The sequence below is a fragment of the Chiloscyllium plagiosum genome, chromosome 11, assembly GCF_004010195.1.
Source record: "Chiloscyllium plagiosum isolate BGI_BamShark_2017 chromosome 11, ASM401019v2, whole genome shotgun sequence".
NCBI lineage: Eukaryota > Metazoa > Chordata > Chondrichthyes > Orectolobiformes > Hemiscylliidae > Chiloscyllium > Chiloscyllium plagiosum.
Window position 1 is genome coordinate 47,967,626 of NC_057720.1, and position 27,074 is coordinate 47,994,699.

The 27,074-nt window shown below is 39.3% G+C and overlaps 1 protein-coding gene across 14 annotated transcripts in view; it reads right to left on the reverse strand.

Annotated features, from left to right (window-relative positions):
• The window catches only part of nfia (nuclear factor I/A), a 677,405-nt gene that overhangs the window by 79,112 nt on the left and 571,219 nt on the right, over positions 1-27,074 (reverse strand). For all 14 annotated transcript variants that reach the window (XM_043699275.1, XM_043699269.1, XM_043699272.1 and 11 more), the window contains one exon: positions 3,566-3,753. In XM_043699275.1, coding sequence (XP_043555210.1) covers positions 3,566-3,753 — 188 coding nt within the window. The remainder of the gene's footprint in view (positions 1-3,565; positions 3,754-27,074) is intronic.

Sequence of the window (27,074 nt, forward strand, 5' to 3'; positions counted from 1 at the left end):
TTGATGTCTAGACAAGTATGTATCTTCTAACCCACTGCAGACATTATTCACTCCTGTGTCGTCTGGGATATCTGAAAGCGTGTTTGTGTAGAATAATGTCTCAAGTATAATGTATTTCATATATCTGTTATGATTCAAACTGCAAGTGGTCTGTTAGGAAGTTGCAGATAAATTAGGTGTTCTGATTATATGTAACCAACTTTAAAATTGTACAAAAGTATTTATGCTTTTGCATCCATCCACCTGTGCACACATAGAAATGAACAAATTGCTTCAATAATATGCAATTCAAACAGACAATGGAGACTTATTTTCTTTGTCAACAAAACAGAAACAGTCACTTATCCACTGACCTTTATGCCTCAGAGAGTTGGAATATCCTCTTCAGAGGTTTTGCCTAATAGCACTGAGTCAGCAGCAAAGGCATACACCAAGTGACAGTGAAATACCAGGGAGGTTGACATTTACATTTAAACAAATTTACTTGGGTGCTTAAAAATATGATTTAAGTCATTACTGTGCTTTGTAGGAAGATAAATTATGTAAAAGCAATAATATACTAATTATCCTCATGCAGATTCGGAAGCATAACACACAGTCGTCACCAAGTCTGCCACAATTCTGCGTGGACTTTCCCATTTCAATATTAAGTAGATCCACAGAGTTGCTCAGTTACAGTGCAAGACCAGTTGGCTCCAGCCAATTGTTCTATTTTATCCAGGTTAGACTGAACTGTAATTGTACAATGGAAGTCCTCCTTTCTATGTGCTCTGTACTAGGCTGGCTGAAGAGGGCAGAACTAGTGGTTGTGCTGATATGATAGACGAAGAAAAGTCTCCTTTACGATGTAATGAAACTTATAAAGAATTGGTGAAAGGGCTTGATCACTAAAGGAAGTAATTGGTAAGATAACAAAGAAGAGCAGAAGACAACTCTACGGCCACATGAGCATGCTTACTAAGAAGACGATCATTGTTGAGTTTCTGCCTCAACTTAACTTGCTTGCCCATTCACACCTTTTATATAATACCCTGCTTTTTTATTCCTGTCAAGTACACAACTTGATTTTTTCTGAAAATTACTCCATCTTCCAAAGTTTTGTCCACTTACTCAACCAACCTACAATGGTTTGTCAATTCCTTATATCCTCTTCACAATATATTAGGTAGCTTGCCTTTGATTCCCATATCTTGTGATCAATGTAAACTGTAAGAAAAAAGGACCCAGGCTGTGCAACCATACCCCTCTCATACTAACAGTCAGACAAGACTTTTTTTATGCATGCTTTGTAATCTGGCAGCTGGCCAAACGTCTATTCATCCAACTATGCTACTCCCTACATGATGGCACAATACCTGCCAAATGCTTTCTGTAAATAGTTTCACCAATTGCCATCTGAACCCATGCTGCTGGAGCAATAATACAGGCCTCTGATTACTTTGCCAGTGACATTACCACTATAACACCATCTCTCCAGAAGTGACTACTAAGTAAATTTGGATTTGACAGCATTTTCCCATTGGATCTAGCACATATGCAAAATGGCAAAATGACTGTCCATTAATATCTGTGCCCCAGTGTGTTGCATCGGACCCTGATGCTGAAATCAAGCACTGACATGCTCTGAAACTTCTGATATGCTGATGCAAATGCAGACAGATCTATAACAAAAGCTTGATGCAAAGAATGCAGTTTTCACTGCCTCTTCCATCTGAGAGAATTTTGCTGTCCTCCTGTCCCTGAGGTTTACTTGCTGCCATCCGCATCCACAACAGAGTTGACTTTGTAGCTGTGCTCACAACTGACAGTTTGCTATCATTGCTAATATGTCTGCTTGTGAGAACTGCATTTCACCTCAAATTCATGTATACAGTAGATCCAGTAACAAGTACCTCACAAATAATTTGACTTCCTGGTTTCCTCCCACACTAGGCTTCTATTCTAACTTTGCCATGAGCACTATTTCCATCAATGCTAGAATCCCCAGCACAAAAAGTAAAAAATAGTTTCTATTAGCAAATCATAGTGGTGATGTTTCAGAGCAATTTTCATATATAGCAATGAACAATATGTTATTGAATGCACTACTGAAATTACCATTGTATGCGCTAGGTACATTTCCTGCTCCAACTCACCAGCTGGCTATCAATCCTCCTTCTCAAATCTCCCCGAGTTGCAGTTTCCCTTTAGGGGCTACCCCTACCTCACTTCAATTCCTTTTTCTGATCATCCCTCATGACTGAATTTCACATCTAAAGACAGATACTTGCTCTACCAACTGGCTCTGCCATGCCTCAATCAGTGCAGCCCTGGTAATTTAATTCTACCCATAGTGCTTCAGAGTGCTTTTGTGTGACTTTAAATGTCCAAAGTATATCTAAAGCTCCAGATTATGCAATGCAGGATAGATAAAGGATATAATTTTAGTCTGCCAAAAATTTGCTGAATTTGCCCCAGCTAACTTAAAGGTATATTTTAAAAAATGCATTAGCCACATCTACCTTGCTGTGTGTCCAATAGCTGGATAAAGATATGTTTGAAAGAACATCTGACAAAAGGTTTGTATTGGAAATTAAGAGTGCTTTTTCTCTGTGACATTTTGGATCTTTGTAAATGCACATCAGCAACATTTCAGTGCCACACTAGCCTTTTTGCTGGCTGTTCTAGCTTTTGTAATTAAAAACGTCCCTTTGATTTTGAGAATTATCTTCCTCGGATACAAGTCTGTGAGCTGATTCCTTAGTCTCAAAAAAGTGAAGTGCTTGTTCTCGGCAACATTGATGTGAGGATGCATCTGCCCTGGGAGGAAGAAGTGAAGTCATTCCCTATCTACTGTTACATGTCTCCTGGCACCCAGCTATAAGCAATAATCTAGGAAGGCTGCTTATTTCATCACAGGAGGAGTGCGTCTGCCAAAACTTACACTGAGAAAAATGACAGGAAAGGTGCAGTATTTTCATAACCCTAAACTTAATGTATGTATTTCAGTCAAAACTCAGAGTGGCTGACTGTATTACTGTTTCTGTTTTCAATTTTAGAAGTTATAAGAAAACCTGCAGAATTGTTTTTATGTCGAGAATCTTTACTGTACAACAAATGGTCTCCTCAATCTTTTGATGAACCACAACTTAGCCATATAAGAGATTAGATCTCTACGTGGTGATACTGGATTAAATTTACCAGGCTTTCTTTCTCTTGCATGTTATTTCAGATTTTTTAAAATGAATTATGAAAGACTGTTGACTCTGATACCTAATGTCAATGGAAAAGCAAACTGTATTAAAAGCATATTATACATTTGCATGAACATACAAAATGAAAATAGATAAAATCCTAGACTTTTAAAAGCCCAAATCATGAAACTGAGAAAAAGAGATAAACTTACATTTATTAATGTTTCATTGCACGCCCACTTAATGATTTGAAACTTACAGTTTCACCAGCCATGATTAAAGTGAACACATAACATTGATTTACAAGCTTCTAATAATGCAGAGTGCATAACAGCTAGAAGGCAATATCTAATTATCTGTCTACCAACACAAGAAGTAAAAAGTGGCCTTACATTTAGGAACCCCACCTGTCCTGACTGCTGGCTGGTGTCAGGGCAGACCAGTTGGACAAACTCCTTCAGGGTTTCCTGACTAGGGTGTGGATGGTAGCGGATGGCTGTGTGCGAGAAATAAGGACCTGGCTGCTGGATGATGGGAGACGTTGGAAAATGTAGAGTTGAGGCTGTCGCATGGGGACTTGCTGTAAGGAAAGAGCAAAGATACCATAAACTAAATTTCAAAACCCACTCACAGCGTTAGTTTGTGATAGAACATTGCTATCAAAGTACAAGTAACATATTCAGATAGGCCACTTCAATCATTCAAACTCAGCACCCAGTAAGAATACAGAGAAATACAACATTTCCTGTTACTTTACAAGGAACTACTCTTTACTTATTGGCAGAAAGAAATGACAAAAGATAGAAAAGAAATTCCTTTCATCTTCTGTTATTGCATGCAGCTCATTAAAACACACAGATGAATAATGTTTGATAATATATAGGACATTTAAAAACTAAAATAAAATTTTCAACATTGCCTAAGACCTACAATCTTGGACAGTTTGTAGAAATATAGTTACTTTGATCAGATTTCCTTCCAATTTTGCTTTCTGTCCAAAACGACTGTCTGAAAAGAATTATGCTTTTTGAAATAATTCCTTAAATCTTTAGTCATATATGTCTTATCAATTATCCCTTTTATTCCCATCTCGTTCCTCACAAAATTATTAAAGTGTAGATAGAAGCTATTTAACCCATCATCTAGGCACTGACTCTCTGAGCATTTTAACTTCGTGCCAATCTCCTTTTCCCATAACCCTGAACTTTGTTTCGATTTAACTAATCATATTAAGCCTTCTTGAATACTTTAATTGAACTTGCCTATTGTGCAAGAGGAAGTGAAACATGCTCTACAAATAAACAGTTAATTCCTCTTGAGAAGCTTGGAGAATATACAGTCCACTTCAGAAGTACCTTCAATTATTGATATTGAACATTGTGTCATATGACACAGAGAAAACTATCAATCCAATCTCACCTCGTTTCAACAGTGAGACACCTGCCTTAATCAAGCCAGAGAGACCAAACAATCTTGGCTGCAGGTAGCAGAGGTGGCGAGTGAATATAGTGTGGTGAGAAGGATGCAAACGTTTCAATTACCTTCTGTGGACTGGCCACTTATGTGCAGCTGTGCACCCAGGTGGTAGGATTCCAACTGTGTTTTTTTTGTTCTGTACATACACCAATATGAAAACTATGTTGATAAATCAGCAATCTTTTTAAACAAGAAGTATATAGTGCACTAATCCAAAAACAATACCTAAGAACTGTCGATACTAGACATAAGAAGCAAAAACAGAAATTGCTGGAAATACTCAGATCTGGTAGCAGCTGTAGAGAGAACGTAGAGTTAAAGTTCAGATCCAGTGACCCTTCTTCAGAACGACAGCTATTTTCAGTCACTGGACCCGCAATGTTAACTCTGCTTTCTTTCCATTAAAGGTAATCTCTGGGCTAGTGTTGTGCTGATAAGTCAGACAGAGCACCATGCTTCCAGTAGTGTGTCATGCTTTAAGTGATTTCAGTAAGATGGAGTATGAGACCTTTCTATCTTCATGTCATGTGCTGTGATATGGTGATGAGATCATGAGTACATCTCTTCAAGTTACGCTGGCATACTGAATATAAGATATAACAACAGCCCCCTTTTCCCAAAGATAAAAAATTATTCCAAACAAATATGGTTGCAAAAAGGTTAATGATGTCAATGATAATGCAAATAGGTACAACAGAATCAGCAAGACTAACATTTCAAACTTTAATATAATACTTTGAAGGTTTCACAACTTGTCCTAATCTGGTGATTTCATACTGGTGTAACTAGGTTGCATTTGTTTGTGTTGCTACCCATTGCTTTAAGTCAACTTCACCAGTCAATCATCATCATTGTCAAGTTCTTCCTCAATCTGTAAATGATTAATTTGCTGTACATTGGTCTGAGCTGGTTTCTATTCCTTAATAATGTCGCAACATGAGAAGCAATGACTTTGTATGATCTGGATTGTTACATATTCAAGCAACCCTTTCTAGTACCCAAGTATTTGAATGTCTATCTCACATTCTTTAGCCAGATCCACAGTTTTGGTCATTCTCTATATATTTGTTCATTGTGTTTCGTTTTTGTTCTCTGGTGTCTTTCATGAAAAATGCCCGTGTCTCAGAATGGTTGGAAATTTGATGGCTAGGCACAGTCACTGACAATTTCCTTTCAAGCATGGAGTTTGTGTTTAGGATGGCATTCTTGTCACTTTTGGTGTTGCACCAAAATGCAGTGATACAATGCGAAATTCTTGCTGAACACTTAATGATTTGATAGTACGTACCTCACATTTTGGTAGAGTGGGGATGGTGGGGTGATGATGTGAAATGGATCACTTCTGATTTAGTACACATCTTGAATTGGTTTGGCGGTGTACTGTGGCTCATTGTCAGACACCAACTTTCTAGGACGGTGAACAAACTGAAAATTGTGCTGGCCATGACAGCATCAGTCATACTTATTGTGTCACTAAGTTATCTAACAATGGGAAATTTAGAGAAATAAGGATGTAACGTTCCCCATGCACTGTGAATATGGCTGTTGCTACTCCAAGGAGTGGGTGGAACGTATTGTGCACGTAGAGGGCCCCTCTACTGCTGCATCAATGTACTTGGCATATCCTGTAGGTGTTCACAAGTCATTGAATATTTTAATTCATCCCGAGCCAAAAGCCTTCCTTTATGTTCAATACCCGATATCCTGTGAAACATGAACATGGTATCTAAGGAAATGCTTTAGGCATTAGGACTTGTTTGCCATTAAAAATTACTAATTGTGACATACCAAGTTTGTCTCTGGGCATCCAGAATGAACAAATCTGCTCAGATACTTCTTCAATATTGCCAGGCTATCCACAGATAATGATAATTTATAACTCTTGTAATTCGTCATCTTCAACAGCTGCTAATTGCAAATGCTCAGACTGGCTCTAACCAAAATCAACAGTGAAAATGTCTTCAACTTTGTAGTCTAGAGCATCAATGTTCAGGAGGAACATTTTGGTCTTTGTGGGGCTTGGGTAATCTACACAGATGTAACCATCCTGGCATTTGACTTTAGAATCACAGAATCCAGAAGCATGGAAGCAGACATTTGGATCATCAAGTCCAGACTGACCCTCAGAAGAGCATACCACCCAGACCTACTCTCCAACCCCATGCCTGTAATCCTACATTTCCCATTGTTAATCCACCCAGCGAGCACATTCCAGAACATATTTGGTAATTTAGCATGGTAACCTGCACATCTTTGGACTATGGGAGGAAACCCACGCAAACACAGGGAGAACGTGCAAACTCCACACAGACAATCGACCGAGGCTGAAATCGAACTCAGGTCCCTGCTGCTGTTTTAGGCACTGAGCCACCGTGTTGCCCATCTTGCAAATGATACGTGCCCAGGTCTTATGCGAGCCACTTTGAAAACCGCGGCTTTCCTTACATTGTAGCATTACTATGGGCAAGATTTTGCAATAGAACCTGATTTGAAAGAATTGCAGATGTATTTGTGGTCATCTTTCCACACATAGGGGACTTCCTTCTTGAGCAAATCACTCAATGGAAACACTTGGGCCACAAAGTTGGGAATAGATAGCGAGAGGAAATTAAAAATCCAAAGCAATGTTGCAAGTTCCTTCTATCCTGTGCGGTCACCATTTGTTTAATATCATCAATCTTACTTGGATTGGTACTGACCACTTGGACAAAGTAAAGGAAACCAAAGATGGTTATCTGGCTGACAATAACCTGCCATTCATACAGTTTACTACCATTCCTTGCTGCACTGCCAAAATCAATGAATGAAGGTAGCAATCATTCTCTGCCTGAGTCTTACACATTACTATCACATCACTAACAATGCAAGTATAACCAGGTGTGTTCTTAGTAATTCTAATCCTGTAATGTTAAATATGAGTTGACTATCGAGAGCGCGATAATCTCAATATAGTACCCTTTTGTTTATAATAGCTCTATGGGACATTGCAATGCCCGAGAGCTTACACATTTTGTTGAATTGGAGCTTTTATACACCAGCTTCAAGTGACCTGTTAAAGATTTTATTCAAACACTTCTGCTCTGAGTCTATTGTTGAATTCCTTACTCTAAAGTAATCTATTTTCTATCTTCGCTTTTTCTTAGGAGCGTTGCTTTACACACTCACCTTCATTCTCGGACTTCTACAGATCTATCACAAACTAAATCCCTCCCAAAGCAATATTTTCTCCCAAGCTTCAGGTGTTTCCCTTAAGCTTAAAAAATATTCCAGAATTTTCTAACAGAAACCTTGATGCACAATTGTTTACCTTGCTCATTTGTGAACCATCCTAATGTAAAAAATATTTGTTCTGAAAGTTACTTCAAGTTTTTTTAAAAGAACTCAACATACCTGCAGAAATAGCTACAAGTTAATCATTCAATCTTCAGACTCAAAGAAGAAAAATACATGTATCATAAATGCAAAATTCAGAAATCCAAGCATAAAATAAATTATATTTAAGTATACAGATGTTGGGAATCCTTTATTCAAAACCTTGAGACCAACTGATTTTCAGAAATGTGATATTTTCGGATTTTGGGTCCACTGGAAAAATAAATCTTGGCATTTAGTCCATTTGGGTTAAGTAAAGTTGTTTTCTCCAAAGGGCAACAACTTAGCATGTTTACAGGTCCATTCAGGTATGCTTTCAATAGATCACACGGTCTACATCACACCAACAGATTCTCCATCTGAGTAGTATAGAGTCAGAGTATGAAACAGCTCCAAACAAACCATAAGCGACACTATTTGCAAGAATGATGGTGGCACACTATCTCCCTTCTTCACCTCTGTCATGTTTAATATGGTTGATCACACCACCCCCTTTCAAAGTCTCTCCTCCATTATCCATACCAGTGGGACAAAGCCAATTTGTTTCCAAGCGCATCATACAATTCTAGTCACAGAATCTCCAGCAATGGTTGCTTTTTTCAAATGTAGGCTTTTTCTTTTCTTTTCTGGAGTCCCTGAGGTATTGGCTCTTGATCCTCTCTCCTCACCGATTGACATACTGCTCCTTAGATGCAACATCCAAAAACAGAGAGCCAGATTTATGTCAGGAAGATATGAGACTTGCGTTCGGATTCAGCTTTGAGATAGCACAAAGATGGGTAAGTGCCAAGTGGACTATTTAGGTGCTCTGCCTCAGTTCTCTGAGAGTTCAGCTTAATTTTTATTATAAGGATCTGCATCCTTCAAAATTCAAACTGTACCCCACCCTATGCCAACTCCATGTTCACAAACCACTGCATATTTTCCCTGGGAAGACCTGAGGAACTATGTGAAGATGAAAAAAATAAAATTATAACTATTTAAGATAGCTGCCATTCATACACACTTGATACAGAAAATAAAATCATTAAATCTATTCAAGGTTTTAAATCCTCTCAAGTGGTCAATCTATTTTAACAATGGAGTCTATTGAAACTGTACTAACAAATTGTAATTTTTTTTTCTAAGCTCATAAGTGTCGTATAGGAACACAGACACGGGAGGAAGCCATTCTGCCCTTCAAATATTTGTTCCAGTAATCATTTAGATCCTATCACTGATCCATATCTCTGAATACCATACTTAACAATACTCCTGCTTTCAAACTTAAAACTTCAATTGATCCATCACCTTTAGCTTTTTTTGCAGTAAGTACCAGATTTCAATGACCCTTATGTGAAAAGTCGATAACTGTTGTCTTAATACTGTAATGCATCTTCTGATGTGGATTGTCCACTAGTGGAAATTGTTATCATGTTTAAAACTGTCACGTCTATGCCACTGTGACTCTGCAGATTTTAAGAAAACAAAACTGTTAGAAGAACATTTCTTGTTTAAGATCTATAATTGTAAAGAAAAACTAAGTTGATTTTTAAATTTTCTGCCAAGATAGAAGTCACAGCAGTCAATTATCTGATACATCAGACCAGTTCAAAACCTCTGGAACTGTCATCTCAGTATGAATTAGAAAAGGAGACAAGTAAAATTCAAGTAATCTTGGACAACATCATGGCTCCTTCTAAAGGTGTAAAGATTAAAATTTTGTGGGAGAACAAGAAACAGAAAAGGACCTCAATGTAATTAACATTTTTACTTGGTGGAACAACGGCTCATTTGAAGTTAACACATCACTACGATTGTGATCAAGGCATGGTACAAAAGCTCTTTTGTGCAGAAGCCCCAGGAAGAACTCAGAGAGACATTATCAGGGAATGTTCACAGGCAATGAGAGTAGAAGGAGGAAATCAATTGCTCTTCTGTCAAAAGAACTCCAGCATAGTGAGAAACCTCCTCTCTCTTTCAAGTCCTGCTGACCTGTTATGTCCACCAGTACAGGCCGACATTGAATATTTGAGGACCGAAGTTATGACATTGAATCTGACTTCATGTTTTAATCCTACCATTTAGAAAGAGAATCTTCAAGTAGTAATAAGCCTGCAGTAATCTTACAGACTGATTGTACTCTCATCTTGACAAATATTTTTTATCCTCACCAATGTTAAACTTTATGTATTTTTAACTCACAAACCTATCACTTTTTATCTCATAACTACAGTAATTTTGCAATAATCCAATCTTCCCTTGTTTAAGGCTAAAGCTTTGCTGCTTTAGTTGGTACAATAGAAAATTACAAATGACTGCCTATGAACTTATACAAATTCTTACTTCATGGACCAGTTTTAGGAGATGCCTGGTATTGTCATGGTAAAACATTTGTTTACTTTAAGGACAGATTAAATCACTCCTCAACTGTCTAAACTCAAGGGAAAATAAACCAAGATTATTTTGAGAGACATGGTATTGAGTCAAGATATAAAAATACTCTCTTTGGTGGTGTAGAAGAGAGCAGTCTTTGTGGATGCATGAGTGGTTATCTTTCAAAATATTGTAGATTCTGGAAAGGTTCCTGCAGGTTGGAAAGTAGCAAATGGAACCCCCTTACCGAAGAAAAAAAAAGAAAAGATTAATGGGGAACCACACTTGTGTCAGTTTGACATCTGTAATGGAGAGAATGTTAAAATGTACTAGAAAGGATGTGATAACTGGTCATTTAGAAAAGAATGGTAAAATTGGGCAGACTCAACATGGTTTTATGAAAGGGAAATCATGTATGACAAACTTGTTGTTGGAGGATATTACTTGGAACATTGATAAAGAAAAAAAAAACAGTCGTTGTGGTGCATTCAGATTTTGAGAAGGCTTTTCATAAGGTCCCTCACATGAGGTTAGTAAATAAAGTTAGAGCTCATGGAACTGGGGGAAATATACTAGCATGCATTGAGAATTGATAAATGGACAAAAGCAGACAGCAGGAATAAATGGGTCATTCTCACAGGTGGCAGGCTATGATGAGTAGGATACCACAAGGATCAGTGCTCGGCCCATAGCTATTCACAATGTGTATTAACAATTCGGATGTGTAATACTTCCGAATGTACCAATGACACAAAATCGGGCTTGAGCATAAGGTGTGAGGACGAAAGAAGGCTTTTTGGGATATTTGGACAGGCTAAGTGGATGCGTAGAATGTGGCAGATGGAATGCAGCCTGAACAAATATGGAATTGTTCACTTTGAATTGATAGAAGGAAAAAAAGATAGGGAGAATATTTCTTAAATGGCGAGAAGACACAAAATGCAGGTGTCCGAAGGGGCTTGGCTGTTGTTATTCATGAGTCATTAAGCAATAGCAGCTGGAGCAAAGATGTCCTGCTGAAGGTGTATACAGCCTTGGTGAGAGCTCACCTGGGGTACTGGGTATAGTTTTGGTCTTTTTATCTGATAAGAGATATAGAGGGAATGGAAGATCACCAGATTAATCTCGAGCAGTTTCTTATGAAGACAGATTCAGCAGACTGGGCCTGTATTCCCAGGGCCTTGAAAAATGAAGGACAATAAAACATACAAAAGTATTACAGGGCATGGATGTAGATAGGATGTTTCCCCTGGCTGGAGAGTCAAAAACAGGATATATAATCTCAGAATAAGGAGATATATATAATATTGAGACGGGGAGGAATTTATTCACTAAGAGGATAGTCAATCTTTGGAATTTTCCACCTAGAGAACTTGGGAAGCTCAATCACTAAGCTAATTCAAGACAATGACTTTAAGGTTAATGGCGATAATTCAGGAAATTGCAATGAAGATGATGATCAGCCATGATCGAATGGAATGGTGGAGCAGACTCAATGGGCCAAACATCATACTCCTGTTCCTATTAGGTACTGGAGCTCAAAACATACCCACTAATTAGAAAACAATGCACTCATTTCAGAAACTCTTATTTAATTGAAAATTTCTGCACTTTTCACAGATGAGAGGTCTTTGCTGACCACTGGAATATTTCCTTTATCAGGCACTCCCATTTCCAAATCAGCAACTGTACAACAAGATGCAAAATAAAGCTTTCTCTACTCAGGCGTCTGCTGTGACTCAGGATCCAGGTACTCTCCAGCTCTAAGTCAGTAGGTGATCGGCCAAAACCTACTTCAGCTGAATCATGGCTGATGTCCTGGAGAGTAAGTGTTGCTCTGTAAAAGGTTTCATCTTTCAGATAAGCTTTTAAATTGGGGTGTCAAAAGTTGTTTCAAGTGGGCGGCACGGTGGCACAGTGGTTAGCACTGCTGCCTCGCAGCGCCAGAGACCCGGGTTCAATTCCCGACTCAGGCGACTGACTGTGTGGAGTTTGCACATTCTCCCCGTGTCTGCGTGGGTTTCCTCCGGGTGCTCCGGTTTCCTCCCACAGTCACAAAGATGTGCAGGTTAGGTGAATTGGTCATACTAAATTGCCCATAGTGTTAGGTAAGGGGTAAATGTAGGGGTATGGGTGGGTTTCGCTTCGGCGGGTCGGTGTGGACTTGTTGGGCCGAAGGGCCTGTTTCCACACTGTAATCTAATCTAATCTAAAAAAAATCTAATCTGAATGTAAAGGTGCCCATAACACTATTTCAAAAGAGATCAAGAAAGTTGTTCCTGATGTCCTGCTCAATATTTGTCCCTCAATCAACACGCCAAAATGGATCATCTGGCCATTATTACATTACTGATCATTGCTATGTGTAAGTTGGCAGCCATATTTTTCACACTGTCACAATGACTACACTTTAAAAGGGCTTTTGTTGCTGCAAAAGTATTGGCATAGCTGGGCATTCATGAAAGGTGCCATACAAATGCAAGTCTTTTTCTGTCCTAATGTGTCCCTCAGTTTTCACTTCCCCCTTATGGCACTATTGGGTGTCTGTGGTCTTTATTGAATAAAATAATCAATTAATGCAATATCAAAACTAGTTTTGTGTTGTTGATCATGTCCACTCTTTGCCAGATTCAAGTTGTCCAACAGTCATTTCACACAATCTCATTACAACCAACAGTCGACATTTCGGGCATAAGCCCTTCATCAGGAATGAGTCATTCCTGGTGAAGGGTCGATGCCCGAAATGTTGATTCTCCTGCTTCTTCGGTTGCTGCCTGACCTGCTGTGCTTTTACAGTGCCACACTTTTTGACTGATCTCCAGCATCTGCAGCCCTCACTTTCTTCGAATCAACCAGAAATCCAAACTAATGCTCCAGGATTTAGGACCATAGAGTTGTACAGCATGGAGACAGGCCAGTTGGACCAAACTGGTCCATGCTGACCAAAATGCCCATCCATGCTAACCCCATTTCTCTGCACTTAGCCCATATCCTTCGAAACCTTTTATTTCCAAGTATTTGTCCAAATGCCTTTTAAATGTTGTTAATGTACCCACCTCAACCACTCCCCCGGCAGCTTATTCCATCTGCGTACCATCCTCTGTGTAAAAAAGGTGCCCTTAAGGTTCCCTTTATTCTTTCCCCTCTAATCTTAAACTGTTGCCCTCTAGTCCTCAATTCCCCAGCACTGAGAAAAAGACTGAATGCATTCACCTTATCCATGCCTCTGATGATCTTATACACTTCTGTAAGATCCTCCAGTTTCCTATACTCAAAAGTAAAAAGCTTGTCCAACCTCTCCCTATAACTCAGACCTTTGAGTCCAGGCAACATCCTTGCAAATTTCTTCAAGCAAGGTGACCAAAACTAAATGCAATACTCCTGTGTGGCCTCACCAATGTGCTGTACAACTGCAACATAACTTCCCACTTCTATACTCTGTTTGAGCTCAAATTTCATTATGATAGCTGGTGGAATTTTATTTCAATCAATAAAGCTTAAATATAATTGTAGTCAGTGTCATGTGTGATGGTCACCATGCCAACTGTCATCAATTGTTGTAAAAACCCATCTGGTTCACTGATGTTGTTTAGAGAAGGAAATCTGCCATGCTTCCCCAGCCTACCCTACATGTGACCCACAGTAACGTGGTTGACTCCTAACTGCCCTCTACAAAAGCTTAGCAAGCTGTTAAGTTTCAAGGCTGTTAGGAAAACAGTCAACAAATGCTAGTGGCAGACACATACCACGAAAGAATTTTAGAGATGCATTATGTACACTTCCATTTGTAAAGTAAATTGAATAAAATGCTTCCCCTCTAACCAGAATGATAATGTCACTTTTAGAGGCTCTACAACAGCTCAGGAATAAGCAAGTCCTCTGGCCTGCTATCATTTCAGCCATATTTGCTGTTTAAAACTCTAGGAAAAACAAAGCATGACAACATCAGAATTTTTTTGAGTGGGGAGGGAAGAGTTAAAAGACAAGAATGGAATCCCAAAGAAATACCCTAAGGATCAATTTCTCAGTGTACCAGATACATCGTTGCAGTCACATTTGCTGCATCTTCGAGCTGTCTTGCCAGATGGCAGTAGCAGAAAGGGCAGAGGATTGCTGATGCAGCACTTCAGGTCCCTCTTTTTCATGTTTAAAGCAGTAAGATGATACTACATAAACAACGTAAAAGCTATAATTTTGGGCTACAGTAATTCACTTAACATTTGGATGATTTATAGGGCTGTCACTGCAGTGTCTTGAAGCCTGTAACTCACAAGGTTATACAGTGGATTTTCATTCACTCAGTTGTTATTTGTTATAGGAGTGATGTTTTCATATTTCTGGGGAGGGGGAAAGTGGAACGGGCTGATGAATGTCAGAAAATCTACAGCAAGTCAACTTTAAGAGTCTTGTACAGCTGCAATATATTTTTAAGCATCTATTCTGGTATGACAGCAAGGGATTATTTTGTTTCAATTAAACGTATCTGAGCCTTAGGAGTTTTACCAGGCTGTTCCCACGGAACATATTTTACTTTCCCCTGTTTCACTCAAAAAGAACCGATATGCATGTGGAAAGTGTTATGATAGACCTTTGTTGTAGGTAAGAATAAGAATCAATTTTTATTAATAATCTCAACTATACTGAATGTTGAGTGTTTCTTAATCTAAAACATTCCAAATTTTAATACTTGCCAGCAACAGAACATCTGACTTTACTACTCCAACAACTATTGCAAACTGCACAGACATTTTTATTTTCACAAATGTGAGCATTTCCACTGAGAGGTTCAGGGAAAGCAGGAAAATAACCCGTGTCATGCGATATTCCTTGTTACTTTTCCTGTGGATAGATGAAGACAAACTTTACAAAAGGGAGGCAGTTAGTTGGAACACTGAGGTGCATTTAAAAGTCCTTTCATCAGGGTTTCTATTAAGTTATTAAATGTTGTCAAGGTAAATCAAGGTAGATATAAACAATTTGGAGAAAGTGACTTTTGCAGCACCACACTCTCGAGATATAAATAATTTGCCTTAGATCTTATTATTCTGTGCATCGCTATGGTTTTCTTCACAAGGAATCTCCATTCTTAATAATTTTGTAGATTAACAATACCGGCACATAAACCAGGTAATGAGGATATCTTGGTAGAAAGACACTGCATTTTAAAGCAATCAATCCTTAAGCTTACACAATGCTATTCATTACATCAATACATTTTTGCTGAAAGCTTACTCTAAAGGAATTACTGTACACTTTATTGGCTTATTTTGAAAGACTAGAGATGCTCAATGTTTCAGTTTTATGGCTAGAACCAATAATGTGCTGCTGCTAGTTATGAAGCAGTGCAGGAAAGTGTAATGAAGAAACATGGTCTGATAAATTGTTTTTAAATTCAGGAATACAGGCACACGAGAATGTCCTTGGACCAAATGGTTAACTTAGGAGAACAGATTACATAGAAACACTCCTGTGCCCTTGAGTTTAAAAAATTAATTGGAGAGCCAGCACAGACATAAAGGGCCAAATGGCATCCTTCTGCACTGTAACAATTCTGTAGTTCTGTTGAGAGTTTATCTAATTGAGATATTTAATAAGGTTAAGGATGCAATGTGATGGATGAAGAGAAAGTATTACTTCTGTTTACACAGTAAAAAGCAAGTTGGCATAGCTTTAAAATTAGAGCTAGGCAATTTGAATGTAAAGCCATTCATTAGAAAGACAGCAGCAGTTTGGGATTCTCTCCTCAAAAAAGCTGATCATCTAATAGAGTCCAGCAGGGAAGCCTGAAAACAAATGGAATAGGGAAGAGTAGATATTAATAATGAATAATTGGGGGTGAGAACTTGACTACTTACACATGCATATGCGATCAGTCCATTGGAGCTTATTACATGCAACTAGAATAAAACTCTGGTGAGAAAGGTATATGTCTGAACACTGCCCAATCAACCGTTAACCTCTAGTTTAGACAAAACTGGGTCAGTGATGGTAATACGTCGAAAATCATTGAGTTGCTTAGGTCGCCTGCAGTTGAAGATGATGATTATGTGGTGCAAATGTAGCATGTCACTTATCAGCATAAGCCTGAATGCTGTCAGGTATTTTTACCTATGGCCTTGGACTTCATTATTGCGAAAGGAACTGTACACCGACAAAACATCCGTAAACATTCCCATTATGATGGAAAGGAGATCATTGATGAAGCAGCTGCAGATAGTTGGGCTTTAGGACACTGAAGAAGAATTTTAGCAAAAAATTCTGGAACTGAAATGGTTAGCCTTCAACATCCTTAACTACCATCCTTTGTGCGAGACATGACTCCATCCAGAGGATTCCTCAGATTCCCAGTTACTTCAATTTTTGAAGTCTGCAATGCCATACTTGGTCAAATGCTACCTTGATGTCAAGAGTAAGTACTCTCATCTCACAGCTAGAAATAGACCTCTTTATGGCAAAAGTGAGGACAGCAGATGCTGGAAATCAGAATCTAGATTAGAGTGGTGCTGGAAAAGCAGAGCAGGGCAGGCAGCATCCGAGGAGCAGGAAAATCGATGTTTCGGGCAAAAACACTTCCTCAGGAATAAATCTTTCATTCCTGATGAAGGGCTTTTGCCCAGAACGTCGATTCTAATCTAGACTCTTTACTTTATGGACCAATGACTTAATGAAGTCTGGAGCAAAGACTTGTTCTGGGGAACCCAAACTGAGACCGAGTCACCAGATTATTGCTGAGTAAGTACTACTTAATAGCATTGTTGATGAAAACTTCCAAAGCTTTGCTGGTAATTTAGAGAAGGTTGTTTAATTGGCCAGATTAGATTTGTCCTGTTCTTGTAGACAAAAATTGTTAGGTAATTTTCTACATTAATCAGTAGATTTCAGTAGTTTAGTTGGACTCAAATAGCTTGATTAGAGCAGCAGCTAGTTCTGGAGTACAGACCTTTAGTAGTAGAGCTGGGGGAGTATTGTTAGACCCATAGTCCTCGCTGCATCCAATGCATTCTTCCATTTCTTGACATGGCATGGAGTGAATAAAATTGGCTGAAGACTGGCTTCTGTGATGATATGAACTTGAGGAGGAGGCAGAGATGGATCAACCACTCAGCACCTCTGGCTTTGCATGATTGCAAACATTCCCTTTTTGTATTTTGCACCCAAATGCATTGCTTTGCCATAATGGGAATGTTCTTGGAGTCCAATAGAACATAATCGTTCATCATTGGATATAGAAAGACTGCTGTATTTTAATCTGATTAATTGCTTGCAGGAATGCTTCATTACAGAATGCATCTTTCACTTTTCAGCTTCACCAAGTTAGCATTTTTTTCCCCTGGTACGCCTGCTGCTGCACTTGACTTGTGGATCCCCTGACTTGATAATAATGTTGAGAATGTGAGATAGACTGCAGTGCCTCAAGGATGTCCAGTTGTGAGCTGCTAGATCTGTTCGGATCAATTCCATTTAGCAAAATGATAGTTCCACTTATCACGATGGAGGGAGTCAACAGTTTGTAAGTAGGACTTCATATCACAAAATGGTCATTCCTACCAATGAATGGCTAGATTGTTAAGGATGAGATTAAGCAGTGTTGGTTTTGTCACCGCCTACCACAAGCACAGCGTTACCCTTCAGGATTCGTCCAGCTTACAAAGTCACTTTTTGTGGTGGATATTGAAGTGTCTCAAAGTTGTTTTGCACCATTTGAAAATCTGTCATCTGAGATGATGTCGCAGAAAAACTTCATTTGGAAGGGTTACATTTTACTTGGGCTACAGAGTGTGCAATCAGATTTTCCATTGTGAGACACATCAAGTATTTCACTTGAAAGCAATCTCTTTAGAGAAATGCTGCCATATGTATACATATTTACTAATTTTGTGATGTGATACCAATATTGGAAAGATGAAAAATTCAAGTCAAGAAAATATTTGCTTCTCTGTGATTGAAAAATGCCCTATAAACTCTTTCATGGAGGAATTTAGTATACATGAAAATGTTGTACTGCACTATTGTTTGATGTACTCAAGTTATTTAACTCCGCTTGCTTTGGTTTCTTGAACAACCATTCCCCCTAACCCCCAGCATCTAGTGCATGTTTAAGCACAACTTGCGATATAAACAACCTCTTTCTAGAAGTTTGCTGCAGGGATAACAAATTTACCCAGCATGGTGCCACACATGCACATCTCTGAAGATTAGTTTAATAGAGCTTTTAGTTATGCATTTACCTTGTAATTATTGGGCTATTACAAAAAGATGTAACTGTACTATCATGCCTCTTCATGAAAATGTCTCTGCAGGAGGGCTTCATGTTATTCTATGATAGTGCTCCTCAAAGGAGCGCAGTCTGAGGCAAATATGGAAAAATAATGTTTGAAGTAGCTTGGTGTAACTATAATGAATAGTTCATAAGATTATATATAATACATCGATCATGCAGAGATAGCAGCTTAAAACGTTAACATTTGGCTGAAAATGTAAATGGCAATAAAATCAGCAATTTTAAGCCATCATTGTCAGTTTTACTAGAGTGCAGAACAATAATCACAAGTCCATTCTAAGGATTTATCTCAACTTAATAAAACAACAACAACGTGCCAAAGTGAGGTCATAGAATTATACAGAACTGAAGAGGTCCTTCTGCCAACTGAGTCTGCATTGACAACCAAAAAAACGTCACCTACTCACATTAATCCCACTTGTTAGCACTAGGCCCATAATCTTGAATGCCACAACACTGCAAGTGCTCATCCATGTACTTTTTAAAGGTTGTGAGATCTTCTGCCTCAGCAACACTGCCAGGCAGTGCATTCAGATGCCCACAACCCTCTGAATAAAAACACTTCTCCTCAAATCCCCCACTAACCCCTGAAAGTATGCTCCCTCATTATTGATCCTTCAACTAAAGGGAACTGCTGCTTCCAGTCTTCCCTGCCCATGCTCCTTACAGTCTTATATACCTCAGTCAGGTCCCCCCCCTCAGCCTTCTTTATACTAAAAAATAAAAACAGCCCTAACTTATCCAGCCTCCATTCACAGTTAAACTGCTCCAACCCAGGCAACAGCTCGGTGAAACTCCTTTGCACACTCTCCAGTGCAATCACATCTTTCCTATTGTGCGATGACCAGAACTGCACACAAGTACACCTGCTGTGGTCTGACCAAAGTTAAGTATAGCTCCAACATAACAGCTGTTGGTGCTGTTAACAGCTCTTATAATCTATGCCATGACTGATAAAGACATGCATCTTGTATGCCTTCTAAACCACCTTATTAACCTATCCTGTTGCTTTCAGGAATCTGTGGATAAGCTGCCTAAGATCCTTCTGTTCCTCTGAGGCTCCCTAGTGTTCTGACATTTATTGAGTACTCCCTTGTCTTGTTACCTCTTCCAAAGTGCATCATCTCACAGGGTTAAATTCCAACTCCAACTGACCTGCCCATCTGACCAATCTACCTATATCTTCATGTCACCTAAGACTTTCTTCCTCACTATTAACCATCTGCCAATCTTCGTGCCATTCACAAACTTACTTATCATCCATCTCACAACTTCATCTATATCACTTATACATATCAAAAACGTTAAGGGATTCAATGCTGATCCCTGTTGTATGCCACTGGACACTGGCCTCCAATCACATAAGCAGCCTTCTACCACCACACTGTCTCCTATCACTAAACCAATTTTGGATCTGACTTGGTGAAGTACCCTGGATTTCATGTCTTTTATCTTCTTTATCAGTTTTCCATGTGGGACCATGTCAAACGCTTTGCTGAAATCCATATAAACCACATTAACTGCACTACCCTAATCTACACACCCAATCACCTCCTCAAAAATTCAGATAAATTTGTTAGGCATAACCTCCCACTAACAAAGCCATCACTGATCAAACCTTGTCTTTCAGAGCGGAGATTAATTATCTCCTCAGAGTTTTCTACTATAGTTTCACTTTCACTGTGTGAGACTCACTGATCTGTATTTCACTGGTTTATCTCTACCACCCTTCTTGAAACCACAATAGCTGTCTTCCAGTCTTCTGGCACCTACCCAGTGGTCAGTCAGAAAGGTATTAAACTAGCTCAGCAGGGGGATGGGAACCGAGGGTGTAATTGCAGTGCACAGGAGGATGAAAGTAGGGAGGACAGGGACAGGATTTCAGGGTCACAGGAATGTGATGGCAGATGGCGAAGTGGTTTGGAGTGTGTTTACCTCAACACCAGAAGTATCCGAAATAAGATAGGTAAGCTTGCAGCATGGATAGGTACCTGGGACTTTGATGTTGTGGTCATTTCGGAGACATGAATAGAGCAGGGTGAGAAATGAATGTTGCAGGTTCCAGAGTTCAGATCTTTTATTAAGAACAGGCAAGGCGGTAAAAGAGGGGGAGGTGTGGACTTGTTAGTCAAGGATAGTATGACGGTGGCTGAGAGAACTTTTGATGAGCACTCGTCTACTGAGGTAGTGTGGGCTGAGGTTAGAAACAGGAGAGGAGAGGTCACACTGCTTGGAGTTTTTTTTTATAGGCCTCCACAGAGTTCCAGGGAGATGGAAGAGAGGATTAGCAAAATTATTCTGGGTAAGAGTGAAAGGAACAGGGTGGTCATTATGGGGGACTTTAACTTCCCCAACATTGACTGGAAATGCTATAACTCTAGTACGTCAGATGGATCAGTTTTTTTCCAGTGTGTACAGGAGGGTTTCCTGACACAGTATGTCGAAGGGCTGACAAGAGGGGAGGCCACACTGGATCTGGTGCTTGGTAATGAACCAGGCCAGGTGTTTGATTTAGTTGTAGCAGAGCACTTTGGAGAGAGTGACCATAATTCAGTTACGTTTAGTTTAGCGATGGAAAGGGATAGATACATGCCACAGGTCAAGAGTTATCGATGGGGCAAGGGCAATTATAATGCAATTAGGCAAGAATTAGGATGCATAGAATGGGGTAGCAAAATGTAGGGGATGCAGACAATGGAAATGTCGAGCTGGTTTAAGAAACAGATATAGCGTGTCCTTGATAGGTATGTCCCTGTCAGGCAGGGAGGAAGTGATAAGATAAGGGAACTGTGGTTTACAACAGAAACTGCATCTCGTTACGAAGAAGAAGGAGGCTTATGTGTTGATGAGGCAAGATGGTTCAGATGGGGCGATGGAGAGTTACAGATCAGCTAGGAAGGATTTAAAGAAAGTGTTAAGAAGAGCAAAGAGAGGACATGAACAGTCTTTAGCAAATAGAATAAAGGAAAACCCTAAAGCTTTCTATAGGTATGTGAGGAATAAAAGGATGATTAGAGTAGGAATAGGACCAATCAAAGACAGAAGTGGGAAGTGGAGTGTGGACCCTGTGGAGATTGGAGAGGTTCTAAACGAACATTTCTCATCGGTTTTCACTCAGGAAAAGGAGAATATTGCTGAGGAGAAGAATGAGGTACGAGATATTAGACTAGAAAGGATCAAGGTTAGTTACGAACAGGTGTCATCAATCCTAGAAGGAGTGAAAGTAGACAAGTCCCCTGGGCCAGATGGGATTTATCCGAGAATTCTCTGGGAAGCTAGGGAGGAGATAGCAGAGCCTTTGGCTTTGATATTTGTGTCGTCATTGTCTACAGGTTTGGTACCAGAGGACTGGAGGATTGCAAATGTTGTGCCCTTGTTCAAGAAGGGCAGTAGAGATGACCCAGGTAATTATAGACCAGTGAGCCTTACTTCTGTTTTAGGAAAGGTTTTGGAAAGGATTGTAAGAGATAAGATTTATAATCATCTAGCAAGCAACAATTTGATTTCAGATAGTCAACATGGTTTCGTCAAGGGCAGGTCGTGTCTCACAAACCTCTGAGATTTTTGAGAAGGTGACCAAGCATGTAGATGAGGGTAGGGCAGTTGGCATGGTATACGTGGATTTCAGTAAAGCCTTTAATAAGGTTCCACATGGTAGGCTGTTGGAGAAAATGCAAAGGCATAGAATCGAGGGTGATTTAGCAGTTTGGATTAGAAACTGGCTTTCTGGTGATTGATAGAAAATATTCAGCCTGGAGTCTGGTTATGAGTGGTGTGCCACAAGGGTCTGTTTTGGGACCACTGCTGTTTGTCATTTTTATAAATGACTTAATGGTATAGGTGGATGGATTAGTACATTTGCTGACGACACTAAAGTTGGTGGAGTAGTGGACAGTATGGAAGAATGTTACAGGTTGCAGGGGGACTTGGGAAGAATAACAGGAAGGCAGAGTACTGAGTCAATGGAAAGATTCTTGGTAACGTGGATATGCAGAGAGATCTTGGAGTCCATGTACATAGATCCCTGAAAGTTGCCACCCAGGTGGGTAGTGATGTTAAGAAGGCATATGGTGTGTTAGGTTTCATTCGTAGAGGGATTGAGTTTGGGAGCCGCAATATCATGCTGCAACTATACAAAACACTGGTGCGGCCACACTTGGAATATTGTGCACAGTTCTGGTCCCCATATTTCAGGAAGGATGTAAAAGCATTGGTAAAGGTGCAGAGGAGATTTACCAGGATGTTGCCTGGCCTGGAGGGAAGATCTTATGAAGAAAGGCTGAGAGACTTGAACCTGTTCTCATTGGCAATAAGAAGGCTAAGAGAGGATTTGATAGAGACATACAAGATGATCAGAGGATTAGATAGGGTAGACAGTGACAGTCTTTTTCCTCGGATGAGGTCATCAGCAAGTACGAGGGGGCATAACTACAAACTGAGGGATGATAAGATTTAAGACAGATGTCAGAGGCAGCTTCTTTATGCAGAGAGTTGTAAGGGCGTGGAATGCCCTACCTGCTAATGTAGTCAACTCAGCCACATTAGGGAGATTTAAACAAACCTTAGATAAGCACATGGATGATTTTGAGATAGTGTAGGGGGATGAGCTGAAAATAGTTCACAGGTTGGCGTAACATCGAGGGCCGAAGGGCCTGTTCTGCACTGTATTGTTCTATGTTCTAAAATTTAGGTCAGCACTTTGTAATTTCGTCCCTTGTTTCTCACAGCAGCCTCAAACAACTCATTTGGACTTGAGGATCTGTCCACTTTTAAGCTAATCAAAACCACTCATCATTCTCCACAACAAACTGCTCAAGAACCTCACAGTCCTTTTTCCTGAATTCTGTACCTACATCCTCCACCTCCTGAGTGAAGATAGATGTGAAGTATTCATTTAATACCCTACCAATGTCCTTTGGCTCTACGCACAGATTTCCTTTTGGTCCCTAGTGAGCCCTACTCTTTCCTGAATATCCTCTTAATGGACTTACAGAATATTTTGGGATTTTCTGTAATTTTACCCACTAGTGATTTTTCATGACCACTTTTTGCTTTTCTGATTCCTTTCTTGAGATCACTGCACACTTTCTATACTCCACAAGGACCTCCATTGATTTGTTCCTTTTATACCTGTAAAATGCCTCTTTTCTTTCTTTGTGAACAGTCCTAAATATTCTGAGACATCTAGAGTTCTCTGGGTTTGTTGCTCCTATGGGTTACCCTAAAGGGAAAATGTTAGGCCTGTACTCACCCCATTTCCTTTTGAACATGGCCCCACTGTTCTGCTAGGAGAAATTGAGGACTGCTGATGCTGGAGATCAGAATTGAAGAGTGTGATGTTGGAAAAGCACAGCTGGTCAGGCAACATCCGAGGAACAGGAGAACCTCGATTTTTCGGACATAAGTCCTTCATCAGGGATCAGTCACTATCACTAAAATCATCATGTGGAAAAATGGTCTTTGAGAGATTACTGATGAAACTGTAATGAGTGGGACATGTTGAATACACAATGACTATTTACATGGTGCATCTTTTCTTGTGTATCGGGAGGGCTATTGAAAAGTTCCAAGGTTTCATTGTCCAAAGTCTGTGATGCATTACTTAAATTTCCAGAAGAGATCATTCATCAGCATTCCCATAAAAAGAGAACAAGGGATGAAATTACTAATCTGCTGCAGAATTCCATGTTAATTAGGGCCAGGCCACACAGATTTCTAAAAGGCTAGCCTATAAAGAATTAAAGGAAACAGATGAAGAAAATACAACAAAGGTGGTTTGTTTCAATTTACAGAAAAAAAAAGGTAAGGTAATATATCAGTGAGTCATGCAGAGATAACGAGTCATAGAATTAAGAGGCATCTTGCTTCAGAAACCTCATGGTTGCTAGGCAGAAGGTCAACGATGGAAGTGAAAGGAAATGGAATAGGAACTCTGCAGGAGCTATGCTGTGGCCACTCTCATTTATGTACACATATAAGAGATACGTACATACATATGTGTGCTTGCAAACATGCACACGTAAGTGTGATCTGAACTCCAGAAGTGGAGAACTAATATAGAGTATTATCACTTATGGGAAGGAGATGGAAAATTATGAACAAGATTGTTAGGAACTAGAAGACGACACTGGCTGCAGGGATAGGCAGATAGGCTCAGTGTAGAAAAAAGGGACCGAATACATTCTGGAAATCATAATATGATGAAATAATCTTTTGATCAAAGTAGAGAGGAAAAGGGCACAGAGACCTATGAAATGCAGCAATGTTAGTAGATTGGACCATTAAAAAAGTAAAAAACAACTACCATTGATTTGGCATGTGGAGATTCAAAGTAGTAAAGCAGAGATCTAATATTGTACTTCTGTTAGATCTCAGTAATATATTTCATTTTATGTACTTCACTAATTCCAGGACATAAATGTAATATAAAAGGGTAAGACTCCCCAACTCCAGTCCATCCAACCCAACAGACAGGTTACCTGATTACCCAGTTGGGATACAAACCCTTACCTTACCTGTCAGAAAGGCAGGAAATCAGGAAGGTAATGAATTGAAGCAGTCTATTGGCTGTGAATTAACTATGTCCACCCTCTAATTTTACACAATACAGAAACTTACGGGATGATCTGGAAAAAGATTTTCCAGTTGTGAATAATGGTTTTGAAAAGATTTATACTCTTGTAACAAGTTATTTCCATCGGCAAAAGTGTTGGTAACAACACAGAATAAAACTTAGATAAACTTGAAAAGAATTAAAAGGGCAAGTTGGAAAAAAAATCCTAAACACAGAAAGGATGAAGATAGACTTTTCTGGCAAAACTTACTGCTGAGGCACAGTATAAAAATTTATTTGGAAGGAAAGAAAATACATAGATAGCTGAAGAATAATATTAAATAGATGATGAGCTGAGTGAGCAACTTATTATTGGAATTTACACGAGATGTTTGATTGTGGTTTAACATGATCAACCACTCCTATATGCAGATCTCATGTCTCCTACAATATGAAACATGCCTTTATCTGCCCAATATTCATGACGGTAAGACCCACAAAGTAGAAACTGGAATCCTAGATATTCAATGCAGACGAGAATGTAGCATCAGATTCTCCTCCTCTTCTGTAGGTGTATAGAATAAATATAATCTCAGGCAGCCTGAGAGTCAGGCAATAAATGACAGTTAATTTATCACTCAAAATTAAAATTAACTGCATTTTGTATAAAAACATGTGATTATTCATCATAAAATCTTCTTCACATTGGGTTGTCTCACAGACATGCAAGAACTTGCAAAACTGCTGCTGGTGTGGTCAAATGGATTCGCCACAATTCAGTTTCCCTTTAGCATGAGCTGGTTTTATTTGTCTACATTCTGTCCAACACATCATCCTCAGTGGACATTACTTCTTCCTGCCCACATCTTAGCCCAGGTGCGACTCAAATCACCAATGCCTTTATGACCTCAGCTTGATGCCCGCTTGGTTGTCTTCCGATACTCCACCCGCGAAGACATCTGTTCATCCAAATCTCTGCTGCCCAAAACATAGTCCACATCAAGATCACCAATTAATTCGGTTTGTGTTTAAATTCCTTTCACTGTCTCAGGCTCTCTTCCTGTACCTTCCTTCAATTCTACAACCCTGCTGTCTACAAATTCCTTCTAATTTTTGACTGCAGCCTCCTATGCATCCCTGGTTCTCTTCACTCCAACATTAGAAGATCCATATTCAGTTACTTAGGGCCCACCGCCTGGAATCCCCTGCTTAAATCCAACACCTCTTTACTTATAGCCTTAACAAAACCTTTCTTGATAATGTTTTAGTCATCTAATAATCTCCTCTTGGCATTCACTATCCTCTTTTGTCTGTCAATTTCCTCTTGGTATTTTTCTACGACGAAGAGAGCATAAATATACTTTGTTCTTGTTTTTCTTGCTGAAATACTGGCACAAGCCTAAAGTAATTTAGTGTAATCTCTCTGCTCGTTTCAGACCATTGGCTAGTTGAGGTAAACTTACTCAGAGAGATATCATTCTACTTCCTTTAAGGCTGATTCCACACAAAGCTCATTCACAAACTGCATTTCCCTAATTAAATTAAATGATTAGCCATTCCTTGACATTACAAGAATGCTCGATACTTGAAACATAATTCATGCCCAACCATCCGTCAAACATTCTATAAATAGGTCCAGCCCAATTGATGTCAGCATACTGAAACCACCTTTTGTCTGACCCTAACCGACGTGGCCACACATATAAAGCAGCTTTTCATTTCTTCAAATGAAACTGTGGACCTCTGCACATCTCACTAACAGCCCACATAAACAACAATTAACCTTGTCTCTGCTGTTTCTGGTAATAATAAATTGAAATCAATAATCTTATATAAAAACACAATTTGGTCACAGTGGAATTAT